This window comes from Gracilinanus agilis, chromosome 4, assembly GCF_016433145.1.
Source record: "Gracilinanus agilis isolate LMUSP501 chromosome 4, AgileGrace, whole genome shotgun sequence".
Lineage (NCBI taxonomy): Eukaryota > Metazoa > Chordata > Mammalia > Didelphimorphia > Didelphidae > Gracilinanus > Gracilinanus agilis.
The window spans coordinates 34,941,496-34,964,355 of NC_058133.1; the positions used below are offsets into that span (position 1 = coordinate 34,941,496).

Here is a 22,860-nt window from a genome sequence, read left to right on the forward strand (position 1 = left end):
CCCCATTTCTCTCTCCTCTCCCCTTGTTTCTCCCTCTCCCTCTCCCTCTCTCCATTTCTCCCTCTCCTTCTCTCCCTGTGTCTCTCTCTTCCCCTCCCTTTCTGTCCCCCCCTCCATGTCTTCTTAGGGACACCCTTCTAAATCTCCTTCGCTGGCTTCTCCAGACCCCTCCATAGGAAGGTCACTGCCCCCACCCCCACCTCAGTAGCCCTCGGACCTCAGACAGTGCCTTGGGCCAGCATGTGGTTTTGAACTCTGAGTCCCACCCGAGCCAGCCTGGCTGGGAGCCTCCCCAGGGAGGAGATGGAGACAAGGGGGAGGGGAATGGAAGAGAAAAGGGGTTGGAGGGACCTGTGGGGACAGATTCCACATGCAGACTTACCTGAGTGAGGGGCGGGTTGGGGTTAGGGCAGAGCACGGGATGGGGGAGGAGAGCTGAGCCAGCCGGAGGGGCATGTGGTCAGATTGGGGTGCCCAGGATCTAGGGCCCTAGCTTTGGGGCTAAAGCATTATTTTTACATCCTTTCTCAGTGACTGGAGCCAAGATGGATGAGGTCCATTTGGGGGGCCCAGGCCTAGCCAGGAGGGGGCTGGGAGGAGGATATTTTGGGGGGCCCATGAGGCAGTCAGGGCTTGACCTTGCTGATGGCTTTACTGAAGCCAGGCTGCTTTCTAGAGGCCAAGAGGAGCCGGTCCAGCTTGCCGAGCACCTGGCAAGCTTTCCCTTTATGAAAGGGTTCCTAGGCCAAGGCACTAGAGAGTTTGCCTACGGCCTAGCCAAGTCTGCAGCATTTTTTTCTTATGGAAAAGGCAGGGAGATGTGAGCTAGATGAATTTGATTTAGAATGGACCAAATGGCTGGCCTCAAAGTCCCTGGGAAGGTGATCTCCAGTGGAGTGCCAAAGATCTGTGCCATGTAGTCTAAACAAAGGCAGATGGGGCAAGCAGAAGAGCAACCCTGGACCACAAAGTCAGGATCCAGAAGGGCCTAGAATAGTGGGCCAAGTCTAAAAAGATGCAAGTTTGTAGGGACTAATGTAAAGTCCTATGCTGGGGTTCAAACGATCCTTCTCACAAGTATAGGGAGAGGGAGCTGTGCACTGGAGATGTTCATCTTTGCAGCTGTGACAGGCTGTTAATGCCGGCGACTCATCATCCTTGGGCTAAAAGTGAGATGGATTCAGCTGCATCCACAGCCATTAGGAAGCCCCTTCTGGATGAGCAGGTGGGGGACTGGGGGAACCTCATGGAAGTAACAACTAGGAAGGGACTTATGGAGCAGTGGGGAAGCCTCAAGGGCAAGTGCCATTGCCTGGATGGAAAAGAAATACAAGGATCTGGAGGAAGCACCAAACTTAGTGTTGAGACAAGGAAGTATTGGAGCATCTTTGGAATAGGGATGTCCTGGGGCAGTGATGGAGAGGCCAGTGACACAACAAGTACTTGGCAACAGAGAAAGGTGGATGGGGCAGGCAGATGGCACTAGACTGGAAGAGTAACACTGGACCACAAAGTCGGGATCTAGAAGGACCTAGAACAGTGGGCCAAATCTAAAAAGATGCAAGTTTGTAGGAACTAAAGTCCAAGCAAAGAGAATGAGGTATAGAACCTGAAGGGGAGAAGCACATTTCAAAGTCCAGGCTCTGTGCTAGAGACCACACTCCAAAGAAATCACGGGGTGTCTTTGTGCTTAGCTCCCTAAGAAAAAGCAGTGGGACCAACTGAGAAGTGGGTTCTCTTGACCCTTTAACAAAACTATCAATAAGCACGTGAAAAAGTGTTCTAAATCTCTAATAATTAGAGAAATGCAAATCAAAACAACTCTGAGGTATCACCTCACACCTAGCAGATTGGCTAAAATGATAGCAGGGGAGAGTAATGAATGCTGGACGGGATGTGGCAAAATTGGGTCATTAGTGCATTGCTGGTGGAGTTGTGAACTGATGCAACCATTCTGGATGGCAATTTGGAACTATGCTCAAAGAGTGCTAAAAGAATGCCTGCCCTTTGATCCAGCCATACCATTGCTGGGTTTGTACCCCAAAGAAATCATAGACAAACAGACTTGTATAAAAATATTTATAGCTGCGCTTTTTGTGGTAGCAAAAAACTAGAAAATGAAGGCATGCCCTTCAATTGGGGAATGGCTGAACAAACTGTGGTATATGCTGGTGATGGAATACTATTGTGCTCAAAGGAATAATAAACTGGAGGAATTCCATGTGAACTGGAAAGACCTCCAGGAAGTGATGCAGAGTGAAAGGAGCAGAGCCAGAAGAACATTGTACACAGAGACTGATATACTGTGGTAAAATAGAATGCAATGGACTTCTGTACTAGCAGCAATGCAATGACCCAGGACAATTCTGAGGGATTTATGGAAAAGAACGCTACCCACATTCAGAGGAAGAACTGCAGGAGTGGAAAGAGAAGAAAAACAACTGCTTGAACACATGGGTTGATGCGGACATGATTGGGGATGTAGACTTGAAATGACCACACCAATGCAACTATCAGTAATATGGAAATAGGTCTTGATAGAAGACACATGTTAAAACCAGTGGAAATGCGCGTTGGCTATGGGGGGTGAAGGGGAAAGTAAGAACATCAATCATGTAACCATGGAAAATTTTTTCTAAAAAAAAATTAAAATTAAAATTAAACCCTTTTTACTTGTTTCAGGGTGGGGAGGAATGGGACTGGATGTTCCAGGGACTAGCAGCAAGGGCTGTACTGGTCCCTGGGAGGAGAAAGACACTCCCTGGAAAGAAAAGGCAATCTCTAGGTGGATAAGGGCTCAGATTTGGGCCCTTGACTGTATAAAATAAAACCTGTGTTTTGAAGCTTTGTGAGTTGAAATGCTTATAAGGGGAGGTCATGGTCAACCCTGTGGCTACCAAATGCTTAAGCTACCAAATGACATCTCAGAGGTTCTGAAAGTGTTTCTATACTCTCTAAGTCAGAAGAAAGCTTTTCAAAGAAGGGCTGTAACCATAAAAAACACTTGTGGGTTGTAGTGTATGGAGAAGTGAGAGCCAAGAAAGCAAATCAGTTGTTGGGCTGCCCTGAGAGAGATGCAGAGCTTCCAGGCCCCCCTGAACTCTGCCCTGGTCAGAGTCCCTCCCAAAGACTGGCTCCAGTTCTGAAGGAGGGGTCACATTTCAGAAAAGTCATTAACAAGCGAGAGAATATTCAGAGGAAGCAGAGTGGACGTGGGAAGTGGGGAGGGGGGACAGGGGCTGTCCCCTGAAGGAGGGAGCCTGGTTAGCCCCAGGAGCAGCTATGAGAGGAAAGGCTCCAATGACACCAGGGGGCCTAAATGTGTCTAGGGCCCCTCTAGCCACAGAGGAAGATCTGCTAGAGGGCCTGGGGATGGATGGGGGGCTCTGAAACAAAGTCAAGAGGACCAAATGGCTTGGTCCTGGAGAGCAGGACAGGAGCTAGTGGGAGGTGAGGGAAGGAGGCTGCTAGGGGCTACTGAAAGCTGTCCCACAGAGGCCTGGGCGGAGGGTCAGGGAGCGGGGCTGGGGGGACAGAGGGAGATAGGGAGCAGGGCTGGGGGCCTTCGAGTTCCATCTCAGACTTGAGGCCACTTACCGGCTTCTCTCCTTTTTGGCAGCACTCAACCAGCGACAGGGTCTTGAAGAGGACGCAGGTTGGGGGGGGGGTGTCCCAGGCCTTAGGAAAGCCCTAGTGGGACAAGGCGGCCCAGGACACGAGGTACGGCTTAGGACACTTACTAGACTGCTCTGTGCGGGTCTCAATGGGGGGCGTGAACACCCCAACTCCCAGGTCTGAGCGGGCAGCCAGCTGGAAGTGGTACAGGGTGTCCGGCTTCAGGTCCTCCAGGACATAGGATGACGTGGGGTCGAAGGTCACTTTTTGCTAGAAGAGCAGAAGGACCCAGTTACTCAGAGCCACGGCCACTCCGCAAGTCTAATCCTCCTGTGCGAGGGCAGGGTTGGGGGCTGCTCCCCATCGCCTCTTGGGGACTGGGGACCCCTCAGACCAGGGCAGACTGTCTCCCTTACGAGTTCTGAGAGCAAGGATGCTTGAGAAGTACTTGGTCCCAGACCACCGTCCCTGACTAGTGGTCGCCCGGGAGGGAGGGACGGCCCACCCCCTCTGGCTCCTCTGCAAGGTTGGCGGCCAGACTGCGCTCTACTTGTCCCCCCGCCCTGGCCTCTCTGGATGCCAGGAGCAGTCCCTCGCGGTTCTGGCCCCTAGACTTCCTCATCTAAGAATCTTTCCCTTAATCTGCAGGCTGGCTCTGCTGTACCCCACTTAGAACTGGGGGCCCCCTGGAAGCGTGGGCCCTCTCCCCAGGCCTGTAGGACCCCCGGGCAGCCCCGCAGCCTCCTGGTGTTGGCACCCTGAGAGTCTCTAGCTTATGACCTAAACTCTGGCAATCTGAGCCCAGGGGTTTTAGGTCCTGGATCAGGTTTCATTTGGTGGGTGCGGCGAATACCCTCGAGGTGTGCCGAGTGTTTTCCCAGCCCTGAATGTCAGCCCCTCACCTGGGCTCCATCTTCGTCTTCCCAGTACACCAGCTCGTACTTGGTGATTCGCTCCTGCGGGGGCAGCAGCCACGACAGCAGGACCCGGGTGTCGGACTCGGCCTCAGCCTGGAAGTCTGCGGGCTGGGCCGGCACTAGAACGGGCCTGAGAGCATCAGTCCCCCATAGCAGCACCTGCCCTCCCCCCGCTGTCCCAGGCACCCCAGCAAAGTGACAGATCTTCTACGTGAGGCTTTTGGGCTGCCCCGGGCCACCCCGCCCTCCCCAGATGACCATCCCATCTCTACTCAGAAGCCATCCCTGCCATTCTGGGACACCTTCCCCCTCCCCCACCTTCCCTCCCTTGGAGTCTCTGCACTGGCCACCTCCAGGTCCATCGACCAACCATTGTACGGTAGCGGCTGTGCCACCCCCCGGAGGTAGCCGGACTAACCTGGGCATGGTACAGAGGGACGGACCATCATGTCCCACTCACTCCTGGCCCTTCTAAACCCTCCCCTTCTGTCTTAGACTCAATGCTAAGTAGCATGTCTAAGGCAGAAGAGTGCTAGGGACTAGACAGTGGGGTTAAGGGACTTGTCCAGGGTCACACAGCGAGGTCTGAGGCTAGATTTGTGCCCAGCACCTCCCATCTTTAGGCCTGGCTCTCCACCCCAGCTGCCTCCTTGCTTTGACACTAAAGGACGGTCCACTGTCCGACTATGCTTGTGGCCCACCAAGCCCCTTGGGCCATCTTCGGACAAGTGGCTGCCTAGCCCCATTAGAGCCCCGTGGCGGGGGGGGGTGGAGGGTGGGGGTGGGGCGGAGCTGCGGAACACACCTCCCTGCTGCGTCTTGACCTGGATAGGGGCGGAGGGCGGCCCGTCGCCCACGGCTGTGAAGGCCAGAACGCGGATGCTGTAGGTGATGCCAGTGACCAGGCCGCCCACGGTGGTGAGGTGGCTGTCGTCCGTGTTGTGCTTGTGCCAGGAGCCGAGGGGCAGCAGGGCATCCGGGCTGTAGTAGACGCGGTAGCCGCGCACCAGCCCGTTGGGCTCGTCGGGGGGCTCCCACTGCACCAGCATGGTGCTGGCGCTCAGCATGCGGGCCTGCACGCGCAGCGGCGGGCTGGAGGGCGCCTGCTCCCCCGTGCGCGCCGTCACCAGTTCGCTGGGCGGCCCGCGCCCGATGTTGTTCACAGCCAGCACGCGGAACTCGTACTCCGAGAAGGGGCTGAGGCCGCCGATGCTGTAGCGCGTCGTGGCCACGCCGTCCACCTCCTGGAAGGCACCGTCCCCGGCTGTGGGCCGGTACTGGATGCCGTAGTAGGACACGGGCTCCGCGTTCCCCGAGTCCCAGGTCAGCGTCACGCTGGTGGCCGTGGTCTCTGTCACCACCGGCTCGAGGGGCGGCCGCGGCAGCGCTGGGGGCAGAGGAGAGGCTCAGCACCGGCCGGCCCAGCGGGCCGAGGTCAAGTCCCACCCGCGGGGCCACAATTCCCTTCCCTCAGTTTCAGCTTCCTGGAAGTGGCCCTTGGCCTGTCCGGGCCCCGGCTCTTTCCGGAGGGCTCTGCTAGGGGCCTGGCGGGACACGGACTTAGAGCAGAAAATGTTTAGACGGCTCTGCGCGTGCCGGGCGTCGCGCTCGGCTCTACAAATACATCTTGTTTGATCCCCGCGTCAGTCCTGGGCTCATGAAGTGCTTTGCTAAGCCTATTTTATAGATGGGGAAACTAAGGCAAGTGGGGGTCAGGGACCCTCCAGGGTTATGCCTGTGAATGAATGCAGGTCCTCCTGGTTCTGGGCCTGCCTCACCGAGCTGGGGAGAGGACCGAGGGATATCCCAAAGGGGGGTCCTTGGCACCGGGAAGTGAAGCTGGGGACAAGGAGGAGCAGAGAACGGGTCAGTCTGGGCCTTCTACTGTGCTGCCCGGAGGAAGAGAGGGGAGGGCCGGACACAGAGATTCGGAACCCATCGCACCCAGGGGCGCTGGCGAGAGCCCCAGGAGCGTGCAGGGAGCAGGGGAGGGGGCCCTGGGGCCACCCACAGTTAAAGGGAAGGACATCCCGCAGGCCGAGAAGAGCATGAGTGGCACCGCCAAAGAAGGAGGGGTGGGGGCCTGGGTGAGCTGTGCTTTCCCTCTAGGGCGCCATCTGACATCCTGGCCATCCCCAGGCTCTCCTCTGGCCCTGCCGCCCCCCCCCCCCCTGCCATCCTCCTGGCCTCTCCTCTGAGCCCAGCGGGGGTTTACAGGTCCTAGTCAAGCTTCTACAAGGCTCGAAGGGCCCCATGAGCAGCTCCTGCCAGTCCCTCTGGGGCTAAGGAGGGCCCTTCCAGGTAGGCACAAGGCACCGAGCACGTCTCCCAGCCCGCTCTGCCCGCTGCTCCTGCTTCCCCTCGTGGCCCCGCCCCGCCGGCCCCAGGCGCACGCAGCTGACCTTTGACGGTGATCTGGGCAGTGGCTTCGATGAGGCCCAGGGAGGAGATGGCCACACACGTGTAGTTGGCCGACTGAACGATGTTGGTGAGCTCCAGGACGTTGCGGCCGACGGGCATCTCGTCCTCCCGGGTGAGCTCTTCGGCCCCGGCCATCCACTTGACGTAGGGCATGGGTGCGCCCACGGCCACACAGGTCAGGTTCACGCTGCCCCCCGGCATCACCTCGTGGTTACTGGGGGGGATGGAGAAACGGGGGGCCACCCGGCGCACTGCAGGAAGAGAGGGGCCCAAGAGACTTGTGGGCCAGGCTGGGAAAGGCGCGCAGGCTTCCCTTTCCCCCGCAGCGGGTGCCACTCACTGTCCCAGCAGCCTTGGGCCCACCTGTCCTCACAGGACAGCCTCAGCCTCCCGGCCCCAAGCCTGAGTCCTCTTGTCCTTGGGGCCACCTGCAGGGCTCTCCCTGGGCCTGGTGCCGGGGTGGGGTGCAGTCAGTGGGCCTCCACGGCCTGCGGGACCCACCCAGGACCTGGTGATCCCACCGAGCTCCGCTGGCTCCTTTCCTAAGTCAGAGCCATGGCCCCGAGGCCCCAAGCCAGGCCGGCCCCGAGGCCCTCCAGCCCAGATCAGGGTCAGTGGCCTGCCAGAGCGAGCCAGGAGCCCTGGGCAGGGTCTGATGGGGAGAAGGGAGGTGAGAGGCCGGGCCTGCAGCCTCGGTCAGATGAAGCAGGGGATGCCTGCAGCTCCCAGGAGGGGCCCCTACCCTGACCGCCTGGGGACCCGCGGCCTGGCCAGGGGAGCAGGCCAAGAGGCTAGGCAATGGTCAAGGGGGGAGGGCAGGCCCAGAAAGTGACGGGAGCCACGCGTCCACGGGAGGGGGCAGTCTCGATGGGCATGAGGATGGGTTTAACATGATGGAAGGGTGGTTCCAGGCACGGGGAGCAGGGCCTGGGCTCGACATCGGGAAGAGAGTTCCTGCATCACAAGGTGGCCCGAGGTGCTTGGCCCGGGGATGTGACCCCAACCCCCCCAAGCTGGCATGCCACGTGCCACCCCCTTGGCATGCAGGAGGCCCAGGCTGGACTGGCAGGACGGGGAGTGGCCAACAGGCACAGCCCCAAGGGCGGCCGAGCAAAGAGGCAGACAGGCAGGTGGGGCAGGACTGGAGAAGCCCCTCAGTCCGGTCGGGAAGAAGCCATGCATAGGCGGGCAGGCGGGCATGCAGAGGAACTCCCAGAGCTACACAAAGGCTGCCCATCCCCACCCTCATCCCTCACCCCAGCTCAGGCTGGTCTTAGGCACGGCAACGGGTCATCCTTCCCTCCGGACACACCTCCCACTGCCCCCCTCACCAGGCCTCGAGCCTATGGTCTACAGGAGGATGGGGGACACTCGAAGGGAGCAGATACACAGTCTGGGGGGGGGGAGGCAGCCCGGGGGATAAAGCCAGGCCTGGAGGCAGGTGATCCTGGTTCCAATCTGGCCTCAGACACTTCCTAGCTGCGTGACCCTGGGAAAGTCACTTAACCCTCATTGTGTAGCCTGCTCTTCTGCCTTGGAGTGAATATGAAATGTTGACAGGGTTGAAAAAAATCTGGAAAGGGAAGACTAAGAAGCTACCAGAGGAAAGTGCCAAGGACTGAGGCCCTGGGCGGGGTGTTAGAGAGGCGCTGGTGCTGGTGCTGGTGCTGGAACTGGCTAGGGAGGCTCTGAGCAGGACCTCAAAGGAGCCCAGGGAGTCTAGGCCGGGGGGCAGCCTGGAGTCTCATCCACACCGAAGTGGCTTAACACTAGGGCAGAAGCCTAGAACGAGGCTCACGGACTCCAGTCCATCCCCCAATGTAGCTGAACAGCCTTTCCTCCTCCTCCTCTGGCCCCCAAGACTCCTGGAGGTCCTGCCTGGCCTAGAACCCCGAATAAGCTGTCCAGCTCGACCTAGAACTTGATGACAAGCCTCGGGGGGCAGGTCAGAGGCCATGGGCTGGTCACTCTGTGGCCTCGTACTGTCCTTGCCCTCCTTGGGCCCAGGCCGCTGCCTGTCTATCCCTGTGGCCTCTCTTGGATGGCGCATTCACGGCTGCCCGTGTCTGCTCTCCCCCCAGTTCTCCGGGCCTGGCACCCCTACACCTGAGCAGCCCAGCCTGTGTGCCGAGAACACCCGGTACTTAAGGATCCACTCCAGGCTTTTCCTTTCCCCAGGGAGGGCGGCCAGCAGAACTGGGGCTTGTCCAGAACGCCCACCGGCCCGGCTGCTTCTCCAAGTCTCCCTGGCCTACACTATGCAGGGTCCAAGCAGAGGAAGCTGGGACACGGGGCCATTTCCAATCTGTCTCCATAGCCCCAGAGGCCGGCATAGGGCTGGGCACACTGATGCAAGATGACCCTGGCCCACAGGCCAGGGGCTCTGAGGTACAAAGGCCTGGGTTAAAATCTTTCTGGTTTCTCTTGCTAACAGGGCCAAGGCTTAGCCCAAGGTCCCAGCAGTCCCTGTTGGGCCAAGCGGCCCTCAGGGCCCAGGCCTGTTAGGCCGGATTCTCTCGGTGCCCCCTCTGAGCGCTGCAGCTCCTCCGGTTAGGAAGGCTGGGTGAGGCCAGGCCTTCTGGAAGCCAAGGCCACGGCCAAGCCGGGGCCCCTGTAGAGATCACCGAGGCCGAGGACCCAGGAATAGGCCCGCCACGACCCCCACCCCACGGCACGGAGGGCCTTGATGGTTGTGGCAGCCCCCTTCCTACCGGGCAATGACTCCATCTGTCCCCCGATTCTCCCTCCCCACAGACCCCCGGCGCTGGTGCCAAGAGTCCACTCCCTCCTTGTTCTAGTGACCAAAGGCAGACCCCTCCCCTAATCTGACCCAAAGGATGTCTGTCAGGCCAGCAGGGCTACCAGGGGAGCCTGGCCTTCGAGGTCTTCATTCCACTGAGCAGCAGCCCGGCCCGGCTCCAGATGGCCTCCAGCCCCCTCCCCTGGGCTCAGTGTCTGCCGGTCCCTGCCCTCAGGGAGGCCCTGCTCTCCACAACTCCTCTCCCCCTGAGGACTCCTTGCTGGGTCCAGGCCTGGTCAAGGCTGAGCGCGGGGTCAGTCTGGGCAGGGACGCCAGTCTGGGCAGGGACGTCAGGGGCCTCCTTCCCCTCCCTTCATGGCTCTCCAGCCAGCCCCAGGGCAGAGAAGAGGGGGTCCTGGCCGGGAAGGCCGGGAGGGCGCTGCTGACACCTCAGACAGTCTCCCAAGTGGGGCCCTGCCGTTTGGGGATTAGGTTTCAGCTCTAACTTCTAAGTCTAATTTCTGTGCTGACAAGCCCCTCTGAAGGGGCGCCGGGAGCCATCGGCATTCATGGCTGACAGGCTAATGGAGAGGGGCGGAGGGAGCCCGCCCTGCCGGCAATCTGCATTCACTCCCCGAAATTCTGTGATGAAAACACCACCACATTAAGGCGGGGGAAGGGAGGGATGGGCTGCGCCAGGACCAAACACCCCCGATAAATAACCTTGGAGCTGTCCCCACCGGCAAGCTAATCAGGCTGGGGCTGAGCGGAGCCGGAGCCGTGAGATGTAATGACGGGCCGGACAAACGGGGCGGCACCCCCGCCCGCCCGCCGCCCAGTTACATGTTGTCTCCAGCGGCGGCCAGGGGCCGGGCCACCTGGGACACTTCCTGAACCCTGCTGAGCCGGTCAGCCAAAGTGAGGGAGGCGGCCGCCAGGCCTTCCCGCACAGGCTCCACGGAGCGCAGGCAGCTGGACCCCCAGACGCCAGGAGGAAAGCGGCGGCTCAGGGCCCCACGGAGGGAGCAGCGGGGGCCGGGGGCCAGGAGGAGGCAGCCAGCTTCGGGGGCCCCCGCCAGCCTTGCCAGAGCCGGCCTGGTACTTTTACAGGAAGTTGACCTCACAAGGCCCAGCCCAGAGCATGCACCCAGCCCTGTCCAGGTCCATGCAGATGTCACGCGTGTGAGTGCACGTGTACTACGTGTCTACGCGTGTGGACATGCCTAGGCCGAGGAGTGCAGGGGGGACGCTTCAGGCAGTGGCAGCATGCGGGGCGGGGGGCAGGCGAGGAACGGACGCCCCTGCCCCCCCACGGCCGGCCTCGGCCCCAGGCCGACAGGCGGAGTTCAGGCGGGTGGCGGGCAGGTGGGCCTCGGGGGCAGGCCGGCCGGAGCGGCTCCCGTCCCTTGGCCAAGGCCCAGCTGACCTGCGGGGCTGTCGATGGAGAGATAAGAAGTGAAAGAGACCAACCTTCTCGCTGATCTGAGAGATGAGAGTTTGGGTTGATGGCAGAGTGCGATGAGGATGAAGAGGGAATAAAAAAAGACAAGGAGAAACACAGAGAGTAAAAACAGGCCAGGCTACGGCTGCCCACACAGCACGAGACAGACAGACAGACGGCCTTCTGCCCCGCCCCACCCCACGGACCACACGCGTGGCTGGCCTGAGCCCCACACACAGACTCAAGACTCATGGAGAACGAGGTGGACGGGGCCGAGGCGCCCGCGGACACTCACGGCAGGAGCTGGGCTGGGGCGCTCCCCTGGGGGATGGAGGAGGGAGGGGGGACCTTACTAGTGGGCCAGAAGGGCTGGACCTGGAGGCTGCACCTGAGAGAAATCCCTGGGAAGGAGCCCCCGGATCCCAGCCCACTCCCCTCTCTGGAGCCTGTGGGACAGAAGAAGTGTAGACGGCTCAGGCCCGACTCCCCACCCCCAAGCCAGGGCCTCCATGGCAGGGACCTCACCCCGCTCACTGGGCTCTGCGGTCCGGGGCCAGCCACGGTAACTGGATCCTGGCTGGGCTGGCCCAAGAGAGGCCTGACGAGGCAGGAGGACCGGGGCCCGAGTGGACCGGCTGGGGTGGCTCTGGACGCCTCAAGCTCGAAGACCCTGACTCCAAAATCAGGCAGGGCAGCCCCGCTCCCGGGGAGGCCACAGGGTGGGTGAGTCAGCAGTGGGGACAGGGTCCCAAGGGCCCTACGTCCGTGACCCCCCTACGGCGGGAAGGGGAGACCTCTCACAGAGGGAGGCGGTCCAACTCGGGTGGGACGAGGCTGGCAGGGCCTGAGGGGCCAGCCAAAACCTCCAAACTCTAACCCAACTCCCATGTTGCCAAGCGGGAGCCTGGGAGGGGGACCTCCTTGCCATCCCTCAGCGCCACCCCCAAACTGCAGGCCCAAGTCCCTCTTCCCATCAGCCTCTGAAGAGCCTGAGCTCCCTTTGCAAAGCCTTTCTTCAGGGGCTGTCCGGCATTTGGGAGGCCCAGCCCTCTCCCTCCCCCAGGCCTTGTCTCGGTGTGGCGCCACAACCACGCTGTCCTCCCTGTGGGCAGGGACCGTGCCACTTCTGTCACTGCCTGGCACACAGGAGCACCTCCTAAACGTGTGATGACTGAGAGGGCCAGCACCAAGGAGGGACAAGCCAGTGCGGACGGGGGCTAGCGGGGCTGAGGCCTGGCTTCCCTGGCACGGGAGGGAGGGCAGCACGTGGGCTCTAAACAGGATGATGAGTGCTTCTCAGGCCAAACTCTAGCTCTGGATGGCAGGAATCTCCTGCTCAGAGGGGCCGGAAGCAGCAGAGAGGCAACGTCACCCAGAGGGAGACAAGGATGGGGGGACAAAGACAGAGATGGAGGAAGACTGAGGAAAAGGCAGAATTTCTGGGATGGAAAGTCTTGGCACGATCCAGTTCAGCTCAGACCTGATAAAGAGTCCCCACTATAATGTCTTGGACAAGGAAGTGTTCAGGCTCTATTTGGAGACCTCCTGGACAGGCGGCTCGTCCCTCCCAAGGCAGCCTGTGCCCGTGAGGGACGGCTTCATCAGCTTCAACCTGCCTCTTGCAGTTAGTGGTAACTCGTCCCACTGCCCCAATCCTGCCCACCCTCCTGGGCCCAACCAAGCCAGGCTCATTCTCCCTCCTCCACACCTGGGGCCTTCCTCAAGTCAGATCCCCAGGCTGGTCCCTATCCTGGCTTCCGTCTCCTGGACACTCTTCAGACCTGATCACAAAGCTCCATGTGGACTGAGCGGGGCAGGGGGCAAGAGGCAGGGGGCAGTGGGCCCCTCAGCTTCTTATTTCTGGAGTGCTGCCCCTCTCAGTGCAGCCCAAGGCCCTGTCCACCCTCTCCTGGCAGGCTCAATGGCCCACATGAGCTGCTCTTCCACTCAAATACCCAGAAGTCCTTTAAAAAAACAAACGAAAAACAGCAGCTATTGAATGAGGCTCCCTACATTGCTCCCAGTTTTTGCAAAATCAAACTTTTGAACCCAAATATAAGAATGAGTCTACGTGACCTTCTTGGAGTTATTCTGGTACTCCAGCTCTCATCTATACATGTGATGAGCCCATCATCTGTGACTTAATCCAAGTCACTAATAAGATAAAGTTTGACCAGCATTGCCCACTCTGTGGGAATCCCTAGGACAGTCCACTAAAGACCTTTTGCCAAGAGACACAGATGACCATAGCCATGGTTATTCTGCGTCCAGACTTTTGACCAGTTCTGAATGTGTTTAACTGGCCTGTCCTCTAACCTAGACCCCTCTACCTTCTTTACCACAAGAGTATGAGAAGTTTGGTGACGGACTCTGCTGCAATCAAGGTAAAGCAAGGCCCTCCTGGCCGTCCAAAGAATACTACCAGTTCATCGGGTGGGAGCCAGGCCTAATGGTGCCGGGTGGCGCCAGCATGGGATCACTGCTTCCCTTTCTACATGTCTTCCAATCACCCCTTGAATATGTTGAGAATGTCATAACTGGAAGCTAAGGTCATGGGCCAGGTCTGCAGGCTCTGCTCTATTATAATTTCCTTTTCTGAAAAGAAAGAAATGTGGAGGCAGAGCAAGGCAAAGCCCCAGGATAAAAAGGGGCAGAGGCTTAGAGACAGACAGATGGCAAGAGAGAGGTAGGGTCTGGGCAGGAGAAGGATCCCAAGGAGGGGAGGCCAGATACAAGTCACACATCTGTCCTGAGGTCACAGATGCACTCCAAGAACCCTAATGAGCAGGCCTGGGCTGAATCCCGAGACCCACCTCTGTCACAATCCAGCCTGAGAGTGATGAGCAGGGTTGAGGGCCAGCCCTGCACCTACAAAGAAAGCAGGCAGGGACTGAGAGGAAGGGGGTGAACCCCCTCCCATGTCCTCAAGCAGCTTCCCCTTCCAGCAACGGGATTCGAGAAGGCCAGGGTGTGGCTCAGCCAGACTCACCTCAACACCTCCCCCTCCCCATGCTGATCCCACATCTCTTGTGTGCAGCATGAGGCAAAAGAGAATAAGGCCAGGGAGAAGGAGGTCAGGACTAAGAAGAGAGAATGGAGGTGGGAAAGAACCTTCCAACACTGGGCCAGAGAGTCAAGGAAGGCTTCCAAGAGGGCACAAAGTGGGGAAGCATGGCAAACCCATGAGATGGCCAGGCTGGCATCCAAAAGGCTCCTGACATACTATGGAGAGGGGCTGACTCCAAGAAGCTCAAATTCACCAGGGATACATATAAAAACTTTTTCCCAAGAACAGAATGGAGGAGGTCTGGCTCCACCCATCCACAGTATGTCTGAAAACGATCAGGTGGTTTCAGTGGATAGCAGCTGGGAAAGTTCACTTGAGTCTAAGCCAAGGTCCAGAAAGGCCATGGATCTTTGGGAGAGTGTCCAGAGGAGGCTGGACAGGCTGGAGAAGAGTCCAGGTCCTCATCCTGGGAGAAGCAGGTGAAGGATGGAAAGACTTGGGGTATCTGAAGGGAGAAGGCTCCTATGGTTGGAGGACTAGCTGGGTTCTGCTTGGCCTCAGAGGGCAGAACTGGGCTACTTCGGAGGGTAGTGAGCTCCCCACTCAGCAACATGGCAAGAGAAGGAAGCGGGAACAAGGGAAAGCTGGGCCCTTCCCAGCTGGCTCCCACCCATTTCCATGCTCCCCACTTGCACATTCATCATGGGTCTTGGGAAGGGAGCCTGACTGCTCAAAGATGTCTCTGTGGGAAAGGTCACAGCAGAGAAATGTGCAATCAGGAACCCAAGAATGTGGGCTACAGGAGGAACAAGGCACAGAGGCTCTCAGGGGGAGCATGGCGGTAAGAATAGGACCCAGGCCTGAAGGTACAGCTCTGCAAACCCCTCCACCCCCACTGCCTCATGGAAAAGGTCAAAGTGGGGTTCCTGCCCGCAAGGAGCTCTCCAACTAACAGGCAGACAAGACACTCGACCAGGCCCAGACACACAGACATGGTTAAATGGAAGGGCTGTGAATGCCAAGCAGAGCATTTGAGATTTGTTCCTGGAAGTGACAAGACCAGGTCTGTCTGAGCTTTCAGAAAATCATGGACTAGAATGGGGAGACCAGAGGCTAGCTTAATAGTCCAGCAGGAAGGCTAAGGCCCCTACCAGGGTGAGAGCAGTGTCAGAGGAGAGAAGGGGGTGAATGCCAGAGATGCCACAGATGTGAAATCAGGCCTTGGCAATAGGTGGGACATTGGGGGGCTGCGGTGACATAGTCAGGAGTTCAGGATGATTCTGGGGGACTAAGGATGAGGGACAGTCACTGAGGCCTGAGGGAAGATGGAGAGCTGTCCAGGGCAGGTTAGAGCTGAGAAACCAAGCAGACCACTAGGGTGCAGGCCTGGCCAGAGAGACATGGGGGCCATCTACACAGATGGCCTGGATTCTGGGGGCCTGGCCAGAGAGACATGGGGGCCATCTACACAGATGGCCTGGATTCTGGGGGCCTGGGTAGAGTTGCCACTTATCCATAATAGGCATTTCATGTTTTTCAGTTTTTGAACATAGTTCTGGGTTCCTGCTTAATAAATGTTTGTTGACTTGGCTTGACCCTGGGGAGAGGAGCATTTTCCCAGACCAGAGAACACTTTGTGGGGTGGGGACTGATGGGCACATGGTTAACGGGAGGCCCAAAAGTGGCTACGAGAAAGCTAGATAAGGAGACTCAAGGACTGGCAGCCTGGGCTCTGGCCCTACCATGGGCCACCCAGGAAATCATGGAAGGGGAAGGCCCTTTGCCAGTCCTGCCTGTGCCCCGCTCTGCACTAGAAGGCACCTCCCAAGGGACCCCATCTACCCTGAGGCCCATCCAGACTGCACTCATACCCCTGAGACCTGAGGGGCATAAACAGGCCACAACACATGTGAAGATTAAGGGAAGAGCAGTGGGGCAAGGGCCCGAAGCCATAGCTTCCCTCACTGGGGCCTCTGAGGAAGGCTCCCGGGAACCCCCACAGAACCCAGCAACAGACCAGGAGCCTAGTCTGGCCATGACACCACTTTGCTGGCCCAGGCTGTGGGCTGGCACGGAGGGCTCTGGGCCAGGGAGCGCGGCTGCGTCAGAGAAGGGGGGGATGACGGAGGGCCAGCAGCCCCCCCCCCCCGGCCTGCCTGGGCTCCTTACCTCGCACGTAGAGATTCGCAGGGGCCGAATAGCGAGTGCCTGCTGAGTTGGTCGCCACACACTCGTACTTGCCCTGGTCCGATTCCTCACTGTTCTCTATCTGCAGCGCTCCTGTGTGCAGAGAAGAGACAGAACCAGGGCATGAAAGTTACCCAGGGCAGGGCTGGGAACATCACAGGAGAGACCCAGATACGGCCCATCCCCAGGGCCCTGGGTGCCTCCCATGAAGCGTAGGCTTTGGTGGGTCTGGAGCCTCGGCCCCACCGTCCCACCTGCTGCCCAACCTGGAGAGGAGGCGAACTGAGTGACTGCCAGGCACACCCTGGCACCCGGCTCCCCAGACAGGGCAGGCCCAGGCCCTTCCAAGGAGCCAGTAGGGTTCAAGTCCTATCTCTGGTTGTGGGACCCGGGCAGTTCTTTCCCTCCCTGAGCCTCAAATTCCACATCAGTAAGGTGGGGGTAAGGCTTTAGGTGCTATGGCTGACTTTCAGGGCAGCCCTGGGAAAAGTTCAGGGGCTGTTGGAGTCAGTGCTGTGCCTGGAACTCCAAAGGAAAGAAGGGCAACTGGCTGGGCCAAGGACCACCAGAGGAGCTGGGGCTCCCACTGCAACCCCTGTCCCTCAGGGAAAGCACAGCAGCTGGCTGGGCCAAGGACCAGAGGGGGATGGGGAGAGGGCCTGGGAACCCCAGGCTCTGTTCATTCTCCCAGGCCTCTGCTTCCCCAGCCACCCCCCCCCCCCGCCTCTCCAACCTCAGCAGCGACTAATGGGCTTCGACCACGACCCCCTACATAATTCAGGAGGCCAAATGGAGGCTCTAGCCTGAGTCTGGGTCTCTTGGGAAGGGCAGGGCAGGGCTGGGGAGGGGGAGAAATGGACTCCATCACTGCTCTCATGCAATAAAGATGACATGATGGTCTGGCTGAGACTGCAGCTGGGGGGAGGAGGCTACAACCAGAAAGCCCACTGATGCCCAGGAAGAAAAGGCAGATCTGCTGCCTCCATGGCCCAGGGCTTGGCTGCTCCTTCCCCTCAAACCTGTACGGGCGCTGTCTCCAGCCCCAGAGGTAACGAGGAGCTCCCCAGAGGGGCAGGAGGGCCTGGCCAGCTGCCTCGAGACAGAGCTCAAGTCAGGAAGCCATGGGCAGGACCAAAGCAGGCCAGCTGGCCTGAAGAGAGAAGTGGGATGGAAGATGAGAGGGAGAAGGAAGCAGGGAGACAAGGAGGAAGAGGAAAGAGAGCAGGGCTGACTGAGCTTCCTTGCCTAAACAAGGAGGCCCAAGGAAGGCTGGTTCACCCTCGGCCGGAAGGCCTAAAGCAATGGGGGGTTTCCCCTCTCCCAGTAAAGTCCAGTCCACTCTAGGACAGTTAATGGTGGAAGGATGTTCTGGCTGATGTCAAGCCTTGATCTGCCTATCTGTACCTTGACCCCCTCTGTGCCTGCCAGGGGACAGGTGCAGCATGGGGAAGAAGTGCCCATCTGGCACCTTCCCATTTCAACTGATTCCTAGTGCTGCCTATTCAGTTCTCCACTCAGTAGTTTATATCCTGCAGAGGCTTTTTAAAGCACCCTCGACACTATGATGGCCTGGGACAAAGCCCAGACCTCCTGCCCTAGTTCTGTCTGCCTCCTGCCTTTACCAATCCAGGCTCCCATCACTAGCTTCCCCCAGGTTTCATGGATGTCCAGAGGAACTTGGTGCACAGATACTCGAGGCCACAGGGATTCCTGCTGGCTCTAGGCTGAGGCTTTTCTCCTATGACCCTCTGATTGGGGACCTTCTTGCATTTCACCTCCCAATGGGGTCCTTTTCATGTTCTCTTTCCTTTAAAGCCCTCTGGATCTGGAATCCTGGTTGCACCTCTGTCGGTGTCAGCTATCCAGAAATCTCAGCCCTGCTTCTGGCCTGGGCTCTCCTTTCTCGTGGACCAGGTCACGTGGCCTTGGGATGCTGTCTTGGTTCCTCCTACACAATCATCTTTCCTCATATGAATCCCTAGATGCCAGGAAGGCAGAGAAGGCTGGGGTCCTCATGTCCATGTCTGCCTCTGTCCAGGTGCTGGATATGCCTTCACTGGGCCCAACCTGTTGTTTTTTTTACTGCAGGAAGAGGGTTTGCTCCCTCCCCATCCTGCCCCAACCTCTTCTCCACTGCTGTTACTATTTCTGGGACTATGAGGGGGAAGAAAGAAGCAAGGCAGATGGAGAGGATTCAGGGATGGCACCCTCATTCACCTACTAAAGATTTTCAGTAAAAGGGGGCAATGTGCCTGGGCCAGAGCAGACTGGGCAGCAGAAGCAGATATCTCAACTCCCTCCCCACCAAAGCAGGCCTCCACTAAAATACAAGATGTGCTAATGGCATGTTGTTTCCCCCATTAGACTGGCAGTTCCCTGAGGGCAGGGATGATGATTCTGCCTTTATCTTCAGTCCCTACGCCAGTGCCTGAAAGTCAGTAAACACTAACCCAGAAGTTGATCCAGGAGCAAGGAGAAGCAGCAGGGCAGAAGTCAAAACTCCCTCCCTGGGTAGGACAGATTGCCACTGGAGGTGGTGAGCTGCCTGTCCTAGTTTCAGGTTACTGTCATGAGGATTCTTACTTCAATCCAGCCCCCACTCCACTACCCAGGCTATCTCCATCTCAAAGAGGCGGCTGGGAGGAAGGTAGGGACACACAGCTCACTGTAGAGTCCTAAAAGATGGATCCCTCCTGACTTTGCCTCTGGCATCTCTAGACCATCTCCCTCGCCCTGGACCTTGCACCAAGGCACAACTCTAAAGGTGTAGGGTTTGGTTTGGACTAAAAGGCACCATTTCTTTTCCTGGCTGGGCAGAGTGGCCACTGTCCTCAAAGCATTCACGAGGGACAAGAAACATTCAGGGAATGGAGAGAGCAAGAAGGAGAGAAAGCCCTCTCTGGGATGGCAGCAAGGATGAGGAACTTGACTTCCATAGAGAACTGCTGGAAAATCCCTGAATACAGTTTTCAAGGCTACATTCCCCACACTGGCCCTCCAAGTTTCCAGGAAAATGTTCCTCCTGGGCAGAGTCAAAGGATACTCCTCCTGCTGCCAATGGGGAACTTGGCACCAGGTGGGCCATGGCTAGTAATTTTGTCTTGGGTGTTGGCCATGCCATCTGGCCAGCCTGCCCTTTCCCCCGACCTTCCCAGGATAAGAATGCTTAGATTCCGCAAGCGGCGTGCATTGACCTGGGATCAAGGAAGGCTCTGAAAGAAGGGCAGGAAATCAGTCAGGGAGGGAGGACGCCTTTGGCACAAGGAGCAGCCTGACAAAAGGCAAAACAGGAGAAGACCAGGGACTTGACCATGGTGAATGACATCGCCAGAATGACGGTGCCATACAGGAAGGGTGGCTCAAAGGGAATAGGGTGGATGTTCCAATGGGGAGCCACTGTAATTGTCCAAGAAGGTGGGTATCAGGGCCAGGAAGACAGTGGGAGGAAAAAGGAGGTGGATGCAAGAGAAACCCTGGAGGGGTGAGTAACAGACTGGGTATAAGAGGGGAGAGAGGTAGGAAGAAGAGCCAGGAAACAAAAACCTCAAAGGGATTGATGAGGCAGAGGGAGGGTCATACAGAGGGGCAGAAATGGGCCAAAGAGAACCAATGGGGGTTCAGGGTACATGGAATGCCTGGCTAGGTTTCAGAAGAGAAGTCAGGGCTGGACATTTAGGCTAGAGGAGGCCTCCTCATAGAGGTGCAAAAAGTTAATGAGAATGCTGAAGGGGGGGAGTAGAAGCCAGGCCTTTGGGTGCCCTCCCATTGGGGCCTGGATACTGGGAAGGCTGACAGCTGAGGAGGCTGAATGCTCAGGAGGAAGAAGTGGGACTGTCGGCATCAACAATAGCAGAAAGCAGAGGATGAAGCTAGACTTGAGGAACCCCAGACAGAGCAGTCAGTTGGGAATGCCACACTGCACAGGGCACTGAGCCTGGAGCCAGGAAGACCCAAGAGAACAGTTGTAAAGCGTTTAACAGTGCCTGGCACACTGTGGGGCTTAATCATTGCTCTTTTCTTCCTTCCTTCCTTCCTTCCTTCCCCCATTCCCAGCCCATAGGTCTCTTTCTGATCCAGTGCCTTAAGCTTACTCTCCTCCAATAAGAATTTTGAACCCAAGTGCAAGACTTTTTGCCGACCATTCAGCCCCCTGCCCTAGTCTGGCAAGATCCTCCGGGGTCCTTACCCTCACCTAATGTTTGCCAGGCCTGTCCGCACGCTGCTGGGCCTGGGACAACAGGGAAAGGTTCAGAGACCCACAGTCAAGAGAAAGTGGGAGAGGTTGATGGATGGGGCACTCTCATCAGAAGATAGTTCAAAAGTTCTGAGCTAGCCCTGGGAGGGATGAGGTTGAACATGGCGAGAGGGGGTGGAGAGAAGCCGGTAGAGGGTAAGGGGCAGATAAGAAGAATCAGGCTGTTAGCACGGAACCTGAGAGCCCACTTTTAAGTCTCTGAGAGCTGGAAGAGGACTTCCTCCTCTGTGGAAGGGCTCAGGGGCCTCTCTGACACCTACAGGCTAGGTGAAAGAAGGCAGGAAGGGGCACGTGGCCTCAGAAGCTGGGTGGGGGGCTCTGCCTCTCCCTTTCCAGCAGACCCCAGCTCTGGCACAACTCCTTGTACCACTCCTCCCTCCCCCAACAATACCATAATTCAGCGTGGTTCTCAATTCAGCCCAAGGGCCCTGAGCTGGCAGCTTTCTCTTCTGGAGAGCCACAGAGGACTTACCGTACCAGCAGGAACTTGGGGGAGGCCTGGGCTCAGACAAGCACAGGCCAGGGCAAAGAGGCTGAAGAAGCTCCAGAGTGGCCGGCACAGACACACCAACCCATCCCGCCCTCCCCATGACATGGACAATGAGCTGTGGGACAGAGATGTGGTGTTCCAGGTGGGGAGTGGGATGGGGACAGCTGAGCTGGGATGACAAATGTGGACACTCCACCTGGGGATTGGATCACAAAGCCTGGGGGCCATAGCCACGGCCCCAGCCCCCAAAAGGCCAGACCCTGGAATCCTTGTCTCTTGGCAGACAAACTCTGACCCAAGTTTAGCATGCTGAGGCACGGGTGCCAGGGAGGGGAAGAGGAGTCACAGATAGATGCTCTGTTCAGCCCAGTGTCAGGATGGGGGACAGGAAAGGCCTTGGGGGCTGAGGAAGAGGCCATCTGGGAGGGAGTGGGGAGTCCTGGGGAAAGGCTGGCCTGAGCCCACTGGACCTCGCCCTGGCCAGGATTGGGGACAGACCACTGTTCCTTGGGCCCTGTCATCTGGGCTCTGCTAATTGTTCTTTTACCCATGGGACCTCAGGCAGGCCCTTTTCCCTTTTCTGTATATTGGGGCAGTCAAACTGTCTGGGCTGCCTCTCTCTCCCCGGGGCTGCAGGATGGGCTGGCTATAAAGGCTGGAGGCAGGAGCTTGTGAAGGTCCCTTCTCCAGACCTGGCTCTGGGCTCAGCTCATTGAACTGCCAACCCAGCTCCTGTCCTGGTCTAACCCCCTGACCCCTCGGGTGTTCGTACTTGCAGTGGCTGAGTCCACGGGAGTTAAGAGGAAGGAAGAAGTTAACACAAATGGGTGAGTGAGTGTAGACCCGGGGCTGCAGCAGGCGCCGGGGATGAAGTGGACAGTAAATGGAGTGACACACAGGCGAGGCGGCGTGGCGTGGCGTGGCGTGGCGTGGGGGGCCATGGTCCGCACTCTTACCTCTGATCGGTGAGCCCCCTGGCCAGGTTATGTGGATGCAAATAAGATCAGAGAGAAGCATTAGTACAGAGAGGAATCAGGGTCACTGAGGCAGGAGCGAGCCCCGGCCACTCAGAAAGGCAATTGGACTAAAGGAAGAGGAGGCTGAAATAAGACAGGTGGCCTGAGCAAGGCCAACATCACAGTGAGACGGGCAAGGGTGCAGGCCCTGGGAAGGACACCCACACTTCAGAGGCTTCCCCTCAGCCGAGGAGTCAGGGTTCCCCCTGCACTGGGGAAAGGGGTGCCTGTGTGGAGGGAAAACTTGCCAAAAGTTGGGTGAGGGAGAATGGATGGGAAGTTCTGCAAGACCTCAGCCTGGCACTACCCTCTCCAGCCTTCCTCCCTCTCCTCCTCCCCAGAGCTACTTGGCCTTTCACCATTTACTGACCACAGCCTAAGCTTCCTACACCACAGCCATGCCCATGGGAGGGAGAGGGTAGGGAAAGAGAGATACTGAGGAAGAGTGGAAGGCAGGGAGAGAGGAAGAAGGAAAGGGAAAGGGAGAGGAGGGAGAGGAGGGAGAGAGAGAGGGGGGGGGAAGAGAGAGAGATAAGAAGGGAGGGAGAAAGAGAAGAGATAAGAGGGGAGAGAGAGGGAGAGAGGGAGAGGGAGGAGAGAGAGGAAGAGAGAGAAGAGAGAGAGGGGAAGAGGGAGAGGGAGAAAGATAAGAGGAGAGAGGGAGAGGGAGGGGGGTAAGGAGGAGTGAGGAGGGAGAGAGATAAGAGAGGAAGGGGAGAGAAAGAGAGAGGGAGAGGGAGAGGAAGAGAGAAGAGAGAAGAGGGAGAGAGA

The 22,860-nt window shown here is 58.2% G+C and overlaps 1 protein-coding gene across 1 annotated transcript in view; it reads right to left on the minus strand.

Annotated features, from left to right (window-relative positions):
- PTPRF (protein tyrosine phosphatase receptor type F) overlaps nucleotides 1-22,860 on the minus strand; it is a 79,412-nt gene that overhangs the window by 41,717 nt on the left and 14,835 nt on the right. The window contains exons 9-15 of the mRNA XM_044674830.1: nucleotides 20,521-20,556; nucleotides 19,372-19,475; nucleotides 16,311-16,421; nucleotides 6,935-7,204; nucleotides 5,338-5,919; nucleotides 4,518-4,651; nucleotides 3,741-3,885 (exon numbers count right to left, since the gene is read on the minus strand). Of these exons, the coding sequence (XP_044530765.1) occupies nucleotides 3,741-3,885; nucleotides 4,518-4,651; nucleotides 5,338-5,919; nucleotides 6,935-7,204; nucleotides 16,311-16,421; nucleotides 19,372-19,475; nucleotides 20,521-20,556 (1,382 nt within the window). The remainder of the gene's footprint in view (nucleotides 1-3,740; nucleotides 3,886-4,517; nucleotides 4,652-5,337; nucleotides 5,920-6,934; nucleotides 7,205-16,310; nucleotides 16,422-19,371; nucleotides 19,476-20,520; nucleotides 20,557-22,860) is intronic.